Raw genomic sequence first — 21,458 nt, forward strand, 5'->3', positions numbered from 1 at the left:
CATTTTTATTAGAAAATTAGATGTGATGAATCACTGATGACGAGCCCATATATCCATTACTGAAAACACTTGTTTGTTTACTCGTACACGGTTCCTTCACTATAATCATTCATTTATATTTTATCTTTAGTTAATAAAAAATATATTCTTTAATTTGTATCAATATGTATATAATTATAACGATAAAGTTTAAAAAAATATATTTTTATTAAAAGTTTTAAACTCTTGAAAATTATTATAAGTGTAAATTTTTGTATAGAAGAAACCAGATGCATATTCCAGGAGAAACAATTTTTCACTAATACAAGATATACAATGTAGAAACAGAGTGTTAGATTACAACTGAGGAAATTATCCTAACTAACATGGTTAGGGTTAACTACTCTCTAACCTACACAAACTAGCAAGTATTCAAAGACATTCAGACCCAACCGGACACCATGTTATCATCCACTGGTTTTGGACCTCCACAAGACCTTGAAACAGATTCAAAAAGTTTTTCAATCTCCGGCGCACATCTGATGAAACTCCGGTTCCAGAAGTTATACCTAGGATTCTGCCAAATGACAAGAAAAAATTACAAAGAGATAAGAGAAGTAATTTGATTAATAACCTGCAATATGTACAAAAATACGAAGAAAAAACCTTGATGAGTTCAATAAAGGTAATGAGGAGGCCCCAGGGATGAGGACGGTTAACAATTAGGCGTTCCAACAAGACTCTGGTGATTTGTTCTTGGATAACTTCCTGCTATGTCAAAACATGAATATATAGCTAATTAGTAATTGGAAGTATGTTTGATATAGCTAAAGTTAAAAGGCATAGGACAAGTTTAGGTGTACCTGGTTTGATTCCGCAAACAAGTAAAGAAGGATAAAGGAAAAGTAGTGTGTGTTGGTATTAGGGTAACGCAGTTGGTTGGCAATGGCATTTAGGAAAAGGTAGCGGCCTTCAGTGTCCAAGTCCACAATGAGTGTCTGGAAAATATCCAATGCAGCACCAACAGAAAATACGGCCAAGGGGAAAGCATTTGCTGAAGATTGTGTATGGGGAGTCCGACCCTGAAGCTGATGGATTGCCTGTTATACCAAAAAAACAATATTTAGACCTTTGCATTGTGATCATAAAAATACGATCTAGCATGCTTAGATAGAACAAAAAAACCTCAGCAACTTCCAAACTCCAATTTAAAATGGCAATCTTAAAATTTTCCCATTAAAGTACCTGCATTCCAACATATAGCACAAGTGAGTTGATTAACGGCACATTGTATCGAGTCCCAGCAGAGGCAGCTTCATTGGGTGCGAGAAGCATCTTGTCCTTCAGTTCAGACAAAAATGGAGAACTCTGTTGCCTTGTCTGCCAAAAAAATGATTGAAAGCTTGTGAGTAAAATGTAGCAAAGTAAAAATGGATTGGAGTGAATCAGTTTAGGAAAAAAAAAGTAGAAAATCTTGACCAAAAAGAACTCACATGTTGACGAGCAACAAATGCATCAAACATGATAATTCTACAGAATTATAACATAGCAAACCAACTATTAAAACAGAGCAAATTCAAAGAGGGAAGCGCGGACCTTAAGGTATTCATCTACATCAGCCTTCATCTGCTTTGCTTTAAGTGCAGCATCAACCTCTGAAAGAATGCGGGGTGATTGGGTAATTTCCTGAAGTAAATCAATCTGCATAGAAAAGCACAAGCAGTAACATCAACTTAATGCTCCTTAACCTTAACAAAACGTTTGGGGGTGTGTGGGTAACAAGAGATTCTAAGACCTTCAAATTAGGAGTAGATGGATCAGGCAGCCTCATACTCCGTGGAAATGCACTTAGAATGATATTCCTCATCTGAATGCAGCTTGGAGGAATAACATCACAAAAGGTAAAGTGATAGTCACATAGAAACTCGGGGAAGTCATGAAGTAGCACTAAGAGCACCCTTAGTGTCCCTTTGTAGAGGACACGGACCTGATCACAACAAAATTAAAGAAAAAAAAGTGTAGATGTAAGAAGCATTATTGTACATAGACCCAGTTGGAAGCTGTTAGAAATCCTAAGAATTATCGGATAATATATTTTTATAACAAAAGAAATCAGATATTTCTTAGAATTTCCAATGAAAGAAAATAATTCAGGCATAGATAGACACAAACCGGGTCTCCAAGTTCAGCATGCCTCAGAAAAGGCTCCATAAATTGGAACAGGTCTACAAGCAACCTTTGGATATAAGGCCAACCTTTTTGACCATTACCAGTCAACATTTTAGGCATGAAGCTCCTGTGACTTATCAGCTCAAGCCATGCAAAACTGAAGAAACATGCCCATAAAGGAACTAAGTTATAAAAACAAAATCAAACGATGTGTGTGTGAGATAGACTTTGTAGACTTTACAGAATCTATAAATATATATTGATTAAAGAGCTAATGTTGACTTTACAATCAAATGAGTTTAAATAAAGATACTCACTCAAAATGATAAATACAAGCATCAGGACAATTAACATACATAATCATTCTAAAAAAACTATTACATTTTGTATTTCACTCATCAAAGGTACAAAACATTTGTCCAAAGTCTAGAAGAATGATACAGGAAGAACGTGGAAAAATTCAAACCAGTATAGAGGACATATTACAATATGGTAAATTCATTACAGGTGGATATTTGTCTTGCCCAAAAACAGACATGCAAGACACACATTTTACATAGATAGAGATCTACACATTATATTTAGATAGAGATCCACCTTCCAATAGTAAAATCGGTAAAATTAGTCATACCATAAACAATAATGAGGAGCATGTCAAAGAATGTCTGCTCAGATTGGAGTTAAAATGTATTCTTGGGTCATATGTGCCTCAATTTTGAAATTGCATTAAGTGACTGATATATAATCAACCCAAATTCTAACATAATTCACAAGCAAAGTTAATGTGTTTTAAATTTCTGATGTATTCAGAGCCCGTTCAACATTTTACTTAACATATAGCCCGAAAGTCAAATATACAACCTCTTTACTTCCACCGCAAAAGAGTCAAATATCTGACAAAGTAAACTAGAAGTACATGATCCCTAATCAACAATGTTTAAATCTCTCGAAAAAAAAAGTGATTTGGAATTCTTAAATGAATTCAGCAACATCAACAATTCCATAAGAGCGGAACACAAACAGTTAAAAAGTGTGCATCACAATAAAATAGCATCCCATTACAACATTATCCTTAAACCAAAATACAGCAAACTATGAATCACAAGTGGGCATTACTAACCTGAACGCAGGAACTTTGAGGGGCTGCAATGCATGAAATGCATTGGCAAAAGCAGTCAAAATCTGCAATTCATGAAGTGGTATTAGTCAAACACGCATGCATGTTCTAAGCTTATTGGTTGATGGAAAGAGGGTTGAAATGCATTGGCAAAAGCAATAAAAATCAACACAAACAAAACCAGTTTAATTGACGGGTGATTACAGCAAATAATAAAACCATCTGCTAATAAAATTCTGACAGTTTCAAATTTACACATATATCAACAATGTCAACGGTTATTAAAAGTTTGAACCCACGCTTGTACCCAAAAAATAAACAAATAAATAAATTGTTAAAATAAATGAAAGTGACAAACACCTGGAGATTTGCACCGTCAGTAACAGGCTCAAGTGAACCAAGATCTAGAAGCCAGTTGATGAATAATCTGAAAAGTGGTCTTGGATTAAAAGATGCCTTCTTCTCCTCTGCATCTTTTATAATGAATCTGACAGCAACTGCCAGAATCTATCATAAAGCAATGGGAAGTATTAGACTAAAATTATACATTTAATAAAGCCCTTGAGATAGAAAGACTGCGTTCAAATTTTCGTTTATTACACACCTTGGATAAAAGAAAGGGTTTGTTTGATCCCTGTTCCAACAACCAACAGAACAGCTTAGATGCTAAAAACTCAAAAATGAAACGAGAAAAGAAAAAGATAGACAGTTAACAACCTTCAAGATTGAGAAGACAAGCTTTGCGTAAATATCAATTGCAAGAAATGACATTGTCTGCAGCTGTTGGGATTGTAGTGACCCTGAATTAATCATCTCAGTGGATAAGCAATGCGCAACAGCAAGCTCCTGGAAAAAAGCACAAGGAAAGAGGTTACACTGACAATCCTGGTCATCAGTAGAAAAGAATAACCAGCAGGATGAAAGAAAAGCCACACCAATAACAGCCGGAAAAAGCGGTCTGTAAGATCATCACCCTTCAGCAGCCCATTCTGATGCAATTGCAAGATGAAGTGGGTAGAAGCTGTATCATTGGCACCAGGAAGCTCACATATTCTATACCATTCTTTGAACAAAATGGAAACCTACAATTTGGGCATAAAATAAGTCAGTATTAGCAGTTCAAAGTTTGTCTCTGGCCCAACACATACATAATTAAGGAAAGATTTTATGCCAATAACCCTTTACTAAAACAAAGGAAAAATGAAAGGTAAGAAACAAAGGAAAAAAAACTAATCAGTTTATGAAACTACATGCAACTCAGCATGCCGCACAATATTTGCTCTTACAAAATCAGAATAACCATATCTTGCAAAATATATTTTCTCCTTTCTTTTATGAAATGCAATAGTATCAGATTTAAGGGTTTCCAATTGGCTCTACATGACATTTCCTAAGCCTAAAAGGAGCCACTGAATTTTCCATTTATTTTTGCATAATTTTACAAGGGTGTGTTTTGAAAGACTTACTTTACAGTTTATGTGGACTTGAAATATAACATAACTTATGATATGTCTCTAAGTTTATTTCATTAATCGAATTAGCTCTCCAAAATAACATATGAAAACAGGTCAATTTTATTTTCCACTCAAATATAAAAATGACTTACACATAGGCACTTTATTAAGCTGACTATCCAAAATGTAAAAAAAAAAAATATAGAACTCTCATATTGTGCTCACCCTTTTATTCCCAAAGCTTATAGATCTTACAAAGGCAAAAAAAAAAACAATCATAATTTTGAGTGCAATTCTAAGGTGTAGCTAACACATACATGAATTAATCAATAAAACATTACAATAAGCAGGCATCAAAAGCATAACTTAATCAAATTGTGGAGCAGTTATGGTCAGTATCTAGCACAATTGGTACCATAGCCAAGCAACCAATATTCAAACTTATCTATCAATTTCAAGGTGATACCTGCTCCCGGAACCCAGCAGGATCTGGTTCAATAGAATCCACGCTGTTGAACTCTTCCCTGTTTGCAGGTAGCAGACCAGGAACCTGTTTTTTACATGGTTAAAGAAAAATCCAGATTTCAGGAAAACCAAAAGCAACAACAGATAATAAACCAGAAGAGAAGACAAAAAGTGCATGAACAATAGTGGCAGCTGAACCACATTGCTCTTGTGACCTTAATGTCTCTTGACTGTCTTGCCTTATCCTCCTTTCCAGCATTGCTAGATGATAAAGCACCAGGATTCTTGATCATTTCAAGAAGCTGTGGTAATGGCTCAGGGCATCCAGGCTTTGTAGCAAGCTGAAAAATAAAATATTGTTAGGAATAGAGGGTACAGTAAGGAATGTAGAGATTCGTGTACAAATACAAACCTTAGCCAAAGCATCAACAAGATTGTGAAGTTCTGAAATAACTTTAGGTTCCTCGATAACCAGGGTTTGAAGAAGGGAAATGGAAAATTCCGTTGCAGCCTCTGCACATTCATCCAGTAAGTAGCTTCATAATAGTAGCACAGAAGAAAGTAAAGCAATTAAAAAGCAATTTCTTTGGACATACTGTTCCTTCCTCCATCAATAAGTTTTGCCATATGAACATTGTACTCGGTAAGATTTAGCAATTCACTACGAATGAGCCCAATAGTAATTTCTTTGTTATATTTCCTTTCTTCTTCTGAGTAAATTACCTACAAGAAGTACAGAATGGACAGTTTAAAACAAATTAAAGAGCAAGTGTAACTGTTTGAATATTAGATGTCATTTAATATAATCACTTAAATCATTGAATTCTATGGATTTCGGAATAAAAAATAAATATACTTCATTAGTAATTATAACTAACTAGCTTCACTACTTTAATTGGTCTTGATAAATTAATTATTTGTTCTTTTATAGGAGACAGGAGGGAGTGTTGGTAATAATCATTTACTGTTTCTCATCTTCAAATGAATTTTTCTTTATCAACAAACAACAGAAGTTACCTACTCTGTCAAATTTAAAAAAAGAGAACACCAATATTTATCACAATATGCAATTTTATCAAGTATACAGAACATTACAAAATGTAAGTTAAGAATCGTCAAAAATTAAATTATAACAATGTATAGAACATTCAACTCATGGCAACTTTTGTGAGTTCAACAAAACATACCCAACTAGTAAGCTCCTTCACAGCAAGTTTGCAAACATCCCGAATGGCAGTCAGGATTGCAAGATGAGCAGAGACATGGATGTTGTTTGATGCATTATCATATAAACCCTTGAATACCTGTTTTAAAAACAAAAAATTGTCAATCCCATCAACCCAAAGTGGAGGTATCAGACATGACACAGAAGTAATCAATTCATGATACCACATAGCATTAGACATTCAGTAAAATTCATGAACCATGAAATTCTCAGTAGGGGGAAGCACACCTTTTGAGCCACAGCTAAAGCTGCCTCATCTCGACTAACACATCTAAGTATGATCTCAGGAACCTCAGAGATGACACCCTAAGACAGATATTAAAACATGTGAAAAAAAAATTATCAAGGTAAAAAAAAACACCAGTAATAGTAATTCATCTTAGGCATAACAGTACAGACTGTATAACTTGAATATGAACCACAGTAAAATACCTGGATTTCTACATCCCTGGAATCAGTGCTGACCATAGCTTCCAACTGAAACCAATGACATAAAGGCAGTCAATAAACATCTGAAACAAATATTGCATCAAATAATTAATTAATTTAACCAACAACCCATGACTCAATTGATGGTCCTGCTTCAAAAATTATTTTACCACACTACGGTATGAAAATTTGTAGCTTTATCAGAGATGAATGAAAATAAAACCAAAAAATGAAAGAATAACATAAGCAGATTCCATTGATGCAGAGGTATCATTTTTAAAAGTATACCATGCAGCAAAACCTATTCCTTTCTAAACACATGCTATATCCTTACCAGCCATAAGTTAAATTTACAATATCAACTATCCTAAAAGGTTAACCTAACAAGACAAACCTCAAGGGCATAAGCAAACAGGCCACCTTAATTTCCACCGTCCGTTACATTGGCATTTAATCATAAAAAGACAACAGAATATGAAAGAAATGATTTGAAGACATTGCCAAAATGATCTATAAATTGCATCAATTCACCAATAACTTAAAAAACCTAGTTACCTAGGACCAGTCTTCCATCACAACAGCAACATACACACAGAATATGTTAAGAAACTTCTCTAATTGGCATGCTTAGGAAAAGAGCACGATGTATATGACAAGTGGTCAAACTTCATAATCATTAAATAACAAAAGCCTGGTAGAAATGAATGAAACACACTCCATGAAACAAAACAATATTCTCACTCATTTTTACAGTTAAACGCAAATGAAATATATTGGCTATATTAACCTTTCTATAATGGGATACACAAAGAATCTAATATCACAATAATCTATAAAGATTAATAACAACCTTCTGTGCGACAATTTGGTATTTATCTAGGGCGTCTCTTGTAGTGAGAGAAGGCTCTAAGAAACTACTTCCAAGGCGCTCCATAGCACCTGATGTAACTAGTGACTGTGAAGTTCCGGATTCCTGGCCATAAATTTCAAAAACATTTAGACTCTAATCATGACATGTTAGAAGAAACAATGATTTTTATTTAAAAATCTCACTTTCACATCAGACGAATCCACTGCATGCAATTCAGGGGTGGAAGCTGCTGAAGGAAATGAAGCAACAGACTCTTTCTCCAAACTATGCTGTGAAACACTATCAGATGCTCTAATGTGAATTGAGGAAGCACTGAAACATTAAATGCAGATTCTGAATAAATTTGGATTTATAGATAATAAAGATGGAAAACCAACCATAAAAAACAAAAAGAGGGGACCTAAAATGTGGAGCCAAATTAGACTCTGTTATATCTTCTAATGGTCGAGATACTCCTTCATATCCTGTGCTCACGGGGTACCCAGGGTTAACCTGACCAGATACAGAACCATTGGTGCTAGGAAGACCAGTATTGCCAGATTGAGCAGCGACACCAGCAGACATAGAATGTGAGCTCTGGCTAGACTGGTTTTGCCAAGGAAGCCGAACAAAGTCCTAATATAAATGAACATAAATTAAACTCCATGGTGTAAATCTCCACAAATCCCAGCACACATTGAATAAAGCCAAATGCATACCTCATAGACACGCTGTTGTGACAGTGACAACTGGCCAGGCTTGGGGCGAAGAGGCTCTGGAACACCACCCATTGAACCTTGTGGATACAAATTTGCATCAAAAAATGTAGAACCCATACCCTCTCTATGCTTCCTTCTCAAAGAGAGTTGTTGACCAATCTCTGTGTCAATAGTGCTTATAGCCTATAAGATAGCATCACAGACAACAAACCAGTTAAATTCGATTTCTGTGTAAATGCAAAGTCAGAGGAGAAAGGGCAGTTGTAGCCACCAGTATTAAACAATATTTTACTGATTTAAAAAATCATTGATAAAAACTAAGGTTGCACCTAAACCAATATGTAAAATCAGTAACAGGTAATAATAAAATCTATTATCAGATTATAAATGAATTATACCATGAAATATTATTTTTCCTTCAGTAAAAGATTTAAAAAATCTACATAGGCCCCGACAGCAATACCATATATATATATATATATATATATATATATATATATATATATATATATATATATATATATATATATATATATATATATATATATATATATATATATATATATATATATATATATATATATATATATATATAAACTTAAAACCTACACAATGTACATTTTACACTGCAACTCTTTTTGCTTATTCTTCACCCTCATACTTCTGCAGCCTTGAAATTTTCTTTTGTTAACTAAACAAGAAAAGGCCAATATAAATTGTGACCTACGGAGGTACTTTTACTACATCCCCTTTATGTTTCATCAGTCAATTATAACGCAAGAAGCATTTCACACAGTAATCAAACAATTACATACCAGGAAGGTTACACTTTGATAAATACTCATCTTACAAACCCGATAATTTAACAGAGGTGACCAATTGGTGGTTCACATATCCATATCTAGCAATATAGTGTATGTTCTCTAAAATTAATTATTATATTACCAAATAAAAGAAGCAACAAATGAAATTTTTTCCCCATTGCCACAAATCACTACAACCACAGACGTTTAGCAGCTAACCTTATCAGTAGCAGCCTGTTCAATGACAGCACAACCTAGATCAAGATTATCGTTGGTTACAAGTTGCACAGCCTGTTCCAAAATTTCATTGGCAATATTTAGGTTCTGAAGTGAAGTCCTCAGTTGACCGGAGATTGATGCCCGTAATGGCTCCTACAAATCGAAATGCATTAGGCAGAAGAAAATAAAACAAAAGGCATATAACCATAAAATTATAAGCATCAGAATAGATATCATATTTACCTTGCAAGTAACATGAGCCAAACTCCCAGCAAGACTAGCGACCATTAAGTGTGCTGCATTTAATATGCGTGTCTCATCAGATTCCATGGCATAATCCTGCAAATGATTGACACATTAAATTCAAGCAAAAAATCTACAAAATATGTTTCTATACAAATTTAATCAACAGTTAGAAAGATATTAAACAATTAAAAAGGTGACGTTCTAAACCAAAACATCTTAGATATATATCCAATGCAATTAAATTCAGAATTACAACAAATGGGATTTCAAAAATCAAGCAGTTAGAAGCAAGGCATCACAAATATGTAAACCTTTAAAACAAGCTCCTTTGTAGTTTGTGTTGCTATGGAAACACTACGCTGCACAATACTAGTCACTATCTCTTTGATAGCTCTATCCATTGCAATGGGTACCGCTCTGTGATAAAAAATAGTATCCAAGTCATACATAGATTCAAACAAAATGAACAACATAAGATATTACCATACCTCTGAAAATGCATTTGCAAACCAAAACCACTGAGCTTTTGATTAATAATAACATGAGTCCCAATATTTGGTATCTGTGGTTGCATCTGTAACCACAAGAAGCAACAACCAGTGATGCTTAAAAATAACATGCTATTAATCTATAAATAATCCAGCAAAGAAGGGAAACAAGATTTTGGTTCCAAACCTGGCCAAGAGAAAACGGTGTTGGGGCAGGAGTTGCTTGTAACAGTCCTTGAGCAGAGGGAAGTTGATCGGACAATCCCAAAGGTGTTACCTTTTCATCTTCCATCGAGGACATATGAAGAGGGCCAGCATACTATCAACCCAGAAATATTCAAAGAAATAGTTATAAATCAACAAAAATAAATGATCACCATACACCAAAAGAACGTAAGGACAAACCTGAGACAGCATATGTGGATGAGCACCCGTATTTGAGGGATTGGTGACTTCAAGTGGCAATTCCACTTGGTTTACTGGAGGTACAAGACCAGATTTTATATCAGTAATCATTTGTGATTGAGATGCCCCCACATCTTTATTAGAGAAATCAGGATTTCCTTCAAATTCTCTTTTTCGATCCTTCAGGAGGGATGTTGGGGTGACATCCTTCATATCAACACCAAGATTTTTGAATAAAACCTGTATAGCACAATTATTCCAATAAATAGGTGGATGAGTAACAAAAGTATGTGAATGATACTCCAGCAAGGAAACAGAAAATAAACCTCTATGTCAAACTTTAGGTTCATTTTCAAGTTTGGCATTGAATAAATCTCAACAAGCAATCCCAAAATGCCCATAGTCCAAGGATTGGGAGGTTGGTATGCAAGACTGCTTTGGCACGGTTCAAGGACCTATAACATAAAATTGAAAGATAATGTAGAATGCAATTGAATATAAAAAATAAAAATTAATCACACCTAGAAATTATACCTTTGACGTAAATGGAATAACAGCAATCATTAGCCCCTTCTCATATGCCTACAATGTGGAAAACAATTTGATAAGTATGATAACTTGAAATGCCATCTACTCCTAAAATATATTCCATTTGGAAATTACCTCCATAATCAAAGACTTTGGGTCTATCTCTCGAGCCCTCAAAACCTGATTCCGGCCAATTGTTAACTTTCCAAGCCAGCTCCCCAAATTTTTAAGCAAAGAGCGTTCCTCTGAACTTGATTTAATGAGCTCAGATCCCAAAAGAACCTGAAGATTATGTAAGCAATAAGCATTATTTCAAACATTTCACACATCTAAACTTCAATCAAGCAAGGAACAGAACAAAAAAAAATCAAACCTTGCAATTTTCATAAGTTGCCTGAACAATCTCTTTGTTCAAAGCCTTTGAATTAACTTTATCCAGGAATTTCAGGTACAGGTCATGGAAATTTGGCTCAATGCTTGCTCTGGAAGAAAGTATCAGTTGGTAATTATAAGCCGAAAATTAGATTTGGTAAGATAATTAGCAGCTGTAGAATAAGATGTGCCAAAAACACGGAGTTTCAAAAAACATCCATATAGTAAGGAACATAATGTAAAACATGAAACTTCTTCCATCTCCAACTCCCAACGTCACTCACTTCATATCCCAAGTTTTAAGGCTTCCTGTTCTGTCTTAATTTCTATCTTTCAATTCTTTCTCAAAATTCAATTGAGAGAAATGCAAAACATTAACGACAGGTTGTTTGTTTCATCTAATAACTCATTATACCCATGTTAAACCCGAGTCAACAACTTGATTAACTCTAGGTCCAGTTCATTTTGTATGGAAAATGGAGTACACTGAAAATAGGTACGAACACAAAGGTCTAGGTAATGGAAGAATACAACATGTGGTTTATGCTGGTCAAGAATGCAATAAAAGCAGGACTTAGAACTGATACAAAAACAAATTTCTCTTCTGAGATCTGTAAAGTGCTCTACACCATTTAATTCTCTATTTACCCCCAACAGTCGAATTAAACCTCCTTGCACTTCCTCACTATAAAGCAGGACTTAGATAATAACCACAATCAAATTCCATAGATTCAAATCCCTGTCTGGGTACCCTACTCATTCTTATTCATTAGCCCCAATAGTCCACATAAGCTTCCCTGCGAACCCTTACTAAACTCCTATCTGCTGTTTATATACCCACAAAGGTGTAACTTTTTAAGCAATTATATGACACATGATATAACTTACGGATCAGAGCTAACCTTTTCATAACCATATACTGCGCAAACCAAGGATAGTACTGTTCTTTCAAAATTTCAGTGAACTCCTTTGCTTTAGCTTCAATATTAGTAGCAGAAACATTATTAATAATAAATAATATCTTGTCCTGAACCTCTGACCCCGGAGCCTGTTAGCAAAAAAATGAGGCTTAAATTCCAGCAAGCAAAAGAAACCTAATTTAAATTCATATAAGGACATGGAAACTCAAGATTAATTGTAAAAGGCTAGAGAACCTCTATAGGAATTTCTCTTTTCTCCGCAGCAGCAACCAATGTTTCAATGTTCAAGGCAGATCCAAACCCTACATCAAATGCACATATCAAATAAAAGCATAATTAAAGGATAATAGTTTATGCTAATCAACAATAACTGTTAACAAGTAAAAAAATTATACTGGTAGAAGTAGGTCCACGGGAAGGGCGAACAAAACCAGGAGAAGAAGAAGATAGCATTGATGAGGTGCTGACGGAGCTATGTAACTGCAATTGTAGCAAGAAAACGAAGTCCCATTACAAAAAGGAAAGAGTGAGAAATACAATAAAACATGGGAAACAGAGAAAGTTAAACAGTTTAAAATAAAAACTGGATTCTATTCTTTGATAAAATCATTGATAAATTTGTAGTTCAATATATGAAAATCACTGATTATGTAACTGTCGAGCAGCCTTCTCATACCCAAGTATGTCACTAACACAATACAAGAATACAGAATATTACAATGCTCTAACAACAATATAAAAGTATTATACCTTATTGGTATTAGAAGCATCAGTAGGTAGTACTGAAGATTGCCCCAGAGAAGATAACGGTGGTTTTACATCATTCGATGAACCCACAGAAGCTTTATGACGATCATCCAAGGGATTTTCACGTCTCTGTTGAAGCTGCAGCGACAAATGTTGCTGCCCAGGTTGTATGACGGTGGAGCCACCAAGCTGCTATAAGGATACAGCATTAATAATGTTACCCGAACAGAAATTAAATAAAAAGTATTTGAAAGGAAAAGAAATAGCATATCTATTATCCATAATATTGTTTTTATGCTATAACCTTATCAAGTGACAAGTAATCATAACACGTTTCTTCCCCCACCACAAATCTCTCAGAAAAACAAAATACAATTGCAATGGGTCTCCACAGAATAACCACTAACACCAACATATCATACTAATGATTCGCCTAATGGAAAACATAACACCTAAAAGTGATGTAGTTGAGCTTCCACCCAAAAATGGAGCAAATGACTATTATTCAGAGCACTACCGTAGTCTATATTATGATCGATATGACAAAAACTGCTTTAGAATGATATGCAAAGGTTGCATGTCATGGAAATAAAAAAGTCCTTGGGCTTACTTAAAAGTACGAAAGCCCAACCAAGTCTATCAGTAAAAATTAGATAGAATAAATAAACAAAGACAACATTAAAAACACTCGGCTTTGAGGTTAAAAAGTCCTGTGAGTACCTACAGTCTTGCGAGTGGAGCAGACCCATGCAATCAAACACAGGAAGCAGATCAGCAAAATTGGGGATCACAGCGGGATAACAAGTTTACTCCTAAAATCTACAAATCAAAGCATATCATTGTGCTGATCCCACCCGATGTGTTCTAGTTTGCAGGCTCAAGCTGCTATCAAATCAATTGCCCCAACTCACAGTTTGGAATTCCAATTTGGTTATATTGCCACCCAATTTTAAAAATTCTGAAAACGACCCTGTTTCCCTAAGGGTTCCCAGTTGCTTATCAAAAACACCTTCACAACTCTAGTCCTTCACCAAAAGGAGCACCAAATCAACTGTAACATTCATTTGATTTCTAACCTATTTATGCTCATCCTGGGATATGATCCAACATCCTCAATCAGCAAGGCAGCTGCAAGGAGCAAGGCTGCCATGACTGCATTTCGGGGTGAAACCCACTACACTATGGGGTTATTGCACTAAAATAACTGATAGTTAACAGCACTCCAACCCAAAATCAAAATACATCAAACACAAACTGAAGTGTGACCATATAGAGCATAGCTACATTAATAACAATCTTCTTTTAAACTAAAACTAGGTTTAGAACAACCAACTTAGGAACCTGTTACAATATGTAACAAACCACTAACATAAAAGTATATAACACGTAACTAAAAGAGGTATAAAATGAAATTATAACTGACTACCCATGTGCAACTGCACTTCTAACATCAAATTAAAACCAGAATCTTAAATCTGACCCTAATTTCAGAAAATAACTCAAGGGACAAACACAAATGACAAAAAGTTATGTTTACCTCTACGTGCCCTAATGTAGCCTGCGCAGAATGATGGTTAGTAATAACGGAAGCATGACTCTGCCCATCACCATCTGAATGACCAGAGGAAATCCTGGCGAGGGCCTGCTCAATGAAAGCAACTATTTCTGAATGCGTACTACGCAAATGGGAAATTTGAAGAATATGATTGCAGTACTGAGGCCACTCAATTAAACGATCCACAAACTGCTCCAATGCCAGACTTCCAAACAAAAACATCTGTAACATTCAAAACCTTCATCAACCCTTACATCAAATGAAAACGTCAAAGGAATTCAATATCGTAAACAACACAAACTTTTGAATCTGCAGGCTTGCGCAATGCATCAAGAACATATCGAAGTGCAATCCCCAAGGATAGATGAGTTACAAGCTGATGCTTGATCACAGAACCTGGTACAATGGGTAAAAACAAAAAATGCAACATAAATGATGGAAGAATAGCACTGAAGAATACGAAAAATTGTTGCAACCATGCTCAGATAATGGTAGCTAAAGCAAGCAGTGTGCATACTCAGAAACATAAGTTTAGTAATGCACACACTATGATGAAGTAAAGCCAAAAATTTGTATGCACTACATAATACAGGGATAACAAGTTTACAAGTTCGAATCACAGTGTAAGGGAATAAATTTTCTAACAGAGCATGTAACTAGCACTGTCTCAGATTCAACCAAGCCCAGTCAATTTTGTCAGCAAACGGAATTACTAATGTACATTATAATCTAAATGCAGTATTGAAGCCTCGTGCTCACAAGATGAACATTTATGAGCACAACTCTGCACAAAAACATTTTCCATAACTTAAAATTCACCAATTCCAGATCTAAAGTTGAATGGGTGAAACAAAACACCATCATAAACCCCAGTTCATTAGTGATCAAATGAAGTTAGATTTCATCATCGGCAATACCACAAGAGAAACTTACCAAAGAGAACTGCAGCTATTTTGAGTTGCCTTTCAGGATACTTTGGAAAAAATCTATACTCCTCGAATAAGTTTGCAATCATGCATTCAAAAATCGATTTCTCCCTGTTAACTCACCAAGAGAGAAAGGATTTTAGCACTTAACCCTAAACCACAAAGTTAATGCATCGACAGAATTTCCAACCAAGGGACCAAGGGTGGCAAAGCAATCCATTTATCAAACATCTATCAGGCAATCCACAAGTAAACTCATCTAATCCATCCATTACAAAAAAATATAAAAAAAAATGGATACGTCAACACATCCATCTAATTTTAGGATGGTTAATGGACAATCTGTTATCAATCAAAATCCAATAGATCATCCTATCAATACTTAATGGATAAAAAATAGTGCAACTAATTTTTTTCATAATTTATCTTAAATTTACATTTTTCAAAAGTTTTCAAAATTTTATTTTTAATTTTGTTACAAAATTTATTTCTAAATTTTAATGAAATAACTTCAATTTTTTTAAATATTAATTTTATGGATGGATTTGATATTCATCTATAAGAAAATTAATGGATGAATTGCATTGCATTACCATTAAATGGATCACATTCGATTAGATTTTCAATCAACTTTTTCATGGATTAAAGGATTTTTATATCCAATTCACTACAATTCAAAAGAAACTATCCGATCCAACCAGTTTGGGCCCCCTACAAGATACAAGAACACATGCGTTCAAACATGAAAGTTTACTTTTCTTTTTCTTCAGGCAAGATTTTAAGAGCCATAATTAATAGCTAGAGTGAGACCCAAAAACCTTGATACAAAGATTACAAAACTTCCACAAATTCACAAAAAGGCTAGAAGTACAAAAATAATACAACATTGGGATGGTCTTACAGTAACAGATTGACAAGAGGAAATTTTAAAAATTATCACCTCTTCACTGTAGATTCCTTGAATCTAGCAAGCATTTGTACCATTGCATTAATGGTCAACTGATCAGAGAACATTTGATGGAAATAAGAGTTTGCTTCTGCTTCAATGTCATCTGCATAACCATCAGAAGTAGATGAATCGCCTGCCCCACCATTCTGAAGCCTTGGATTTGAATCTATAATAGATATATGCAGCCTCTCCAACTCCTCAGAAAGTTGTCTAGTGGCAACCAAGTCATTATGAGATTTAAGAACCTGTGATCGAAAAAGGTGAGATACAACAGTAAAAATGAAATCAAATAAGGCTATACGAGGCCAGAGAAACCAAATGATTAAAGTATAACCTTCAAAACAGTAGCAGTTGTCTCAGCATATAGACTCAGAACACCACTAGATGGATGAAAAGATTTGCCAGAAAGGTTCTGCGATCCACCAAAATGGGCATCCTTAATGAACTTGAGACACTCCTGCAGAGTAGATCTAATAATGTAAACCATGTTCATGCTACAATAAATTCAGAGAAGTACGACTAAAAAGCCTATGAATAAAACCAACAGAAAGCACAACTCTATAATGCTACTGTCTTTACAATTTATAAATCAAGTAATGAGGGAAGGCATTATTACCTCAAAAAAGGTTTCCTTGTATGTAATCAAGTTGCTACTCAACCACTTCTCAAGGTCAAGTAATTCTTTTCTTGATGCAACAGCTGCTAACCTTATACTATAATGAGAAGGAATAATTTCCACCACAGATGATAAAATCTGCAAAACAAATATGATAGATTATTAAAAATGGTAAAAAACAGAAACATGAGATTGGTATTTATGAAGACAAATTTAAAAGTTTATTGCAAGATAACTAAAAGGACACAACAAATGTGAGAGTTGTTCATTTTAACAAAGTTTACACTTAAACAAGAAAAAAAACAATACCTAGCATTAAAATCCATATTTAAGAAAACAATAAAAATGAAAAAATACACACTTTACAATAGAACAACCTTTAGCTCCTGGCAGATGTCCACAATTCTTATAATGCTGTCTGCATCATTGTTTTGAGAATCAATAATTCCTCTAAAAACCAAATTAGGATTAACATGCCAAAGGTGTAGAATCATCCCACTGCCTACAGCACTTTTAACAATCAAGGGAAAGACAATTGGAGATACTTCCTGCTGCAAGAGGTTGTAGGCAGTCTGCATGAACAACAAATGAAAACATGATATCAAGACAAGAGATGAAATGGAATACTGTTGAGAACAAACAAATATGAATCCGTTAAATTTTACATTAATATGTGCGATCCCAAGAAGTAGGACTTCAGGACAGTGCTTTAGGGGATAATCAAGGATTGAACGAACAACACTGGCATGACCCTTCTCGGCTAGTTGGCACAGTGCATCTAAAAGGTCAAGACACAGCCATGAATGATTTGGATGTCCATTTTGAAGCTTGTGGCCATTAATTGCATCAACATATGCCTGAAAAGCAATTAGTTGCTATAAAATATGTAGATGGTAACAAGCAACAGAAAACGTTCAAAAAGATCATCATACCAGCTGTCTTCCAGAGTGTGCAAAGGTAAACATTTCCGGTGGTGCTGATACAGCATATTTAAGGAAAGACAACTGACCCTCAGTATTCTTCCAGACAGATCCACAAACAGCATGGAGAGGAAACGGTTCCTGCTAGGCCCATTTCCAATCATTCAGAATTTTGTAAGAGTTTGCATGTATATCAATTAAGCTCAAGGGAAAGTATATGTAGTGTTCTAATATCATACCTTACAGGCAAGTTTATATACAGACATGAGAAAAGAGAATGCCTCTTCACTAGGAAGGAAAAACCCTTCATGATCAAGATTTTCAATAACACTTACCCAATTGGTATGAGGTGCCTATATAAGAAAAATGAAATCATTTACTTCATTTATTCCAATTCCAGTAACAGGAATAAGAGCGTATAACAAGATGAGATTTTAAGATTTATTGAAGAAAACTCACAAGATGCTTGACTGTATCAATCAAGACATCAATATTCCAAGAGTTTAGCGGCGGCAACTCAGAAACATTGTATCCATGGGCTGCACGAAAATTTAAGTATGTGTTTTGGTTGTCCTCCAGCCCAGTATGGGTACAAGCAATTGCACCAAGTAATTTAGAGAGTGTATGTTCAGTTAAAGGTAAGAAGAGTGAAAATATTTCCTTGCACTGTGAGACATCAACAGTGCATCCATAGCCTAGCTCCTTCACAATATCACCCATGTTCATTTCCTTCTGTATGTCTGCCAAGATAGCATCAAAATCATTTTCTCCAGAGTCGTGGAACAACTCCATATTCCTGTAATGATGCAGATAGAGAAACATCATAATCTCAGAATTTAATCATTTATTATTACTAACGTAACACAAACATACAGTTATATTCAAAAGGGGAACCAGTTGTACTTTACCAGCATTTAAAATTTAATTAATGATTAAAACGTTTCAACATAACTACTAATTTCAGGGCTAAAATAAGTTTTCAATATTATTCACAAAACAGTGAGTAGTTAACTTCATAGATGGTAATCAGTCAGCAATCTGTGATTACCATGCCTTTTGACCATAAATATATCACCCATACAAATACAAAAGGTATAGCTAAATAAGTTACCACCTTAAAAAATCAGCCTCATGCATCTCATCAGGAAGCAATGGAGTCAGGACAAAAGGTGGTGTGGCTTTGAACTCCACAAGTGATAATATCTGCATGAAGGAATCCACATGCTTGGAAAGACCCTCGGACTGCTTTAGGAACATGATAATACCGTGAATTTGCTCATGGAAACTCAAAGAACCAGGATTGGCGCATAATTCCTCGATCTGAGCCATGCAAAAGGTTTTGCCTATACACAAGCAATATTTCAGATCAAATAACAATAAGAATATATATAAAATATATATATATATATAAATATATATACACACACACACACATAAAACTACATAATACTCTGGGAATATATTAATGCAATAGATAACAGAAATGACCACCAAACTAACATTACAAAAATATATAAACTTTACTTATCAAGAAAAATGTTCATTGGAAAAACAATAAGAAAGAATTGAAACTAGAAATTAACTTCATACTTACCACACAGCCTAAAATCAGAATTCTCAGAATCAGATAACGCAAGACTGATGATAATCTTTTCCAATAAAGATAACTGCAATCCATTACAAAAGTTCTCTAAGAAGCTTTCATTGATTTCCGTATTCTTCATCGACTCAGAAAATACTGTACTGAAGTTTGGTTTGTCCAAGAGGTATTTAATGACTGCACCAAGAATTGGCTCGTGCTGCAAGTCTTTTGTATCTCTTCTGGCATAACCATAGTGATCCAAGCAAGTTTGAAGCAGCAAAATGCATCCAGTGGTTCCAAATTCAGTAAACTGTCAGCCAAACAAAGTATAAGTCAATAACAAATCCAAAACACACAGCCAATACAGAGATAGTTCCAAACATGAATATATTAAAAATTAAAGAGCACACAAATGAAAATCTACTAAGGTGCGCAGAAGACAACAGTTTCCTATTAGTCTAAGGTTAGGGTAGTTCACGGGAGCAAAGAGAGATTACTGAGCAAGACAGCTGATAAACAAAAATGCAAGTCCATAAAGCAGCGGAAAAATAACAGGTCAGAAATGGCATACACAAATCATTGTGAAACATGTCATATTCTCACCACCAGAGAAACAATATAGACACAGGACCATTACCAAATTATAGTGACACTGAAATATAGCATATTATCTTTGTCTACTAAAACCATTAATTTCTCTTGGTAATCCCAGATGTTAAAAACCAAAGGCAAAAAGCCTCCAGATCCTATCCACTACAGTCACATCCACAACACTATATGCGCTTCAGCTGGGCATAAACTCAACACAACAAAAATAATGATTATCAGTACACAGAGCCTCACCTTCTACAAAGGCCAAAGCCCATCCGTAAATCATTTCATGGTCCAATTTACTAAACCGCAGTAGTGAGCAAAAATAATGTAAAATAAAAAAGCTAGATTGACTATTCTCCTTATCACAGGAAGACAACAACATCTAACATAGCATTTCAAAAGAAGACCAACAAACATCATACGCACAAAAAGTAAATTTGAAAAGCTAACACCAGCAACATAAACCCTAGAAGCACCCAACTACATAAATCCACAAAATCATTCCAACACACAGCATATTCGAAAACCGCACACCAAGGTCGCAAAACTAAAGCATTGAACACACACACGCATAAACAAACAAAAGAACGTCAAGTTAATTTTAAATTGGATTCCCTAAAAGAGAATTTGTCGCAGCACTAGGTGAAAAAGGAGTAAACTTTATCAAGCACAGAGCACGAACACGAAATTTGAGAGAAACCCAGAAAAATTAAGCGTGAAAATTAAGATGGGGTTTTTGAGGAGGAAGAAAAAGAACGGGAAAAGAATGAATGAATGAATGACCTGACAGAGCTGATGGAAAACGGAGTCAAAGTTGACTTCGTTCAAGGTGGTGAGAAGAAAGCGAATCTGGTTGGAGGAAAAGTTAGACATGGATGGCAAGGAATGAGGAAGAGTCATCATCACAGAGAATGCTGGAAATGGTAGAGAAGAGAAGAGAATGCGTGAGATTCGAGTGAGAAGAAGGTTACTTTGCTGCTTGATTTGGGTCTGAAAGAAGCCATGCTCTCCTTCTGTTCCTCTATCTTGGGCTTACGAGACTAATCTTGCAGGCCATGGCCCATTTTTAATGTGATGAGCCTTCTGGTTGGTTGTTGGCAATTTCTTATTGTAACCCATGGTTTATTGCTGCACCTCCATAGATTATCAAAAAGCCATAAATACCCTCAATATTTTATCAA

The 21,458-nt window shown here is 35.0% G+C and overlaps 1 protein-coding gene across 5 annotated transcripts; it reads right to left on the bottom strand.

Annotated features, from left to right (window-relative positions):
* Window positions 1-274: 274 nt before the first annotated feature.
* On the bottom strand, window positions 275-21,256 carry LOC124824617 (transcription regulator). 5 transcript variants are annotated; one of them, XM_088094991.1, is made up of 51 exons: window positions 21,061-21,256; window positions 19,696-19,993; window positions 19,216-19,444; window positions 18,561-18,897; window positions 18,341-18,454; window positions 18,114-18,242; window positions 17,847-18,038; window positions 17,559-17,753; window positions 17,182-17,319; window positions 16,900-17,022; window positions 16,557-16,810; window positions 15,624-15,727; window positions 14,992-15,086; window positions 14,673-14,912; window positions 13,139-13,324; window positions 12,784-12,868; window positions 12,623-12,690; window positions 12,371-12,516; window positions 11,470-11,578; window positions 11,232-11,378; window positions 11,103-11,150; window positions 10,895-11,023; window positions 10,569-10,808; window positions 10,351-10,482; window positions 10,164-10,249; window positions 9,987-10,092; window positions 9,673-9,768; window positions 9,430-9,582; window positions 8,408-8,590; window positions 8,110-8,324; window positions 7,892-8,021; window positions 7,689-7,811; window positions 6,842-6,886; window positions 6,638-6,715; window positions 6,372-6,488; window positions 5,781-5,907; window positions 5,597-5,697; window positions 5,400-5,525; window positions 5,186-5,269; window positions 4,201-4,347; window positions 3,983-4,111; window positions 3,870-3,899; window positions 3,626-3,772; window positions 3,269-3,330; window positions 2,152-2,305; window positions 1,775-1,966; window positions 1,576-1,680; window positions 1,225-1,359; window positions 843-1,079; window positions 646-750; window positions 275-556 (listed from the first exon to the last, which is right to left on the bottom strand). In XM_088094991.1, the coding sequence occupies exons 1-51, from the start codon at window positions 21,178-21,180 to the stop codon at window positions 422-424; spliced, it is 7,206 nt and encodes a 2,401-aa protein (XP_087951117.1). In that variant the 5' UTR covers window positions 21,181-21,256; the 3' UTR covers window positions 275-421. The 5 variants fall into 5 exon arrangements, with proteins under 5 accessions (XP_087951117.1, XP_087951118.1, XP_087951115.1 ...); XM_088094992.1 differs by having other exon boundaries at window positions 5,424-5,525; window positions 13,139-13,327; XM_088094989.1 differs by having other exon boundaries at window positions 13,139-13,327.
* Window positions 21,257-21,458: the final 202 nt, after the last annotated feature.

This window comes from Vigna umbellata, chromosome 7 (genome assembly GCF_029865625.1).
Source record: "Vigna umbellata cultivar VRB3 chromosome 7, Vumbellata_1.0, whole genome shotgun sequence".
NCBI lineage: Eukaryota > Viridiplantae > Streptophyta > Magnoliopsida > Fabales > Fabaceae > Vigna > Vigna umbellata.

Excerpts from the sequence above, each read along its gene's own strand:
- LOC124824617 (XM_088094989.1), bottom strand. The coding sequence starts at position 21,180 with ATGATGACTCTTCCTCATTCCTTGCCATCCATGTCTAACTTTTCCTCC. Across the intron at positions 18,039-18,113 it reads CACACTCTGGAAGACAGCTG|GCATATGTTGATGCAATTAA; the intron begins GTATGATGATCT and ends ATTGCTTTTCAG. Across the intron at positions 8,591-9,429 it reads AACAGGCTGCTACTGATAAG|GCTATAAGCACTATTGACAC; the intron begins GTTAGCTGCTAA and ends GCTATCTTATAG.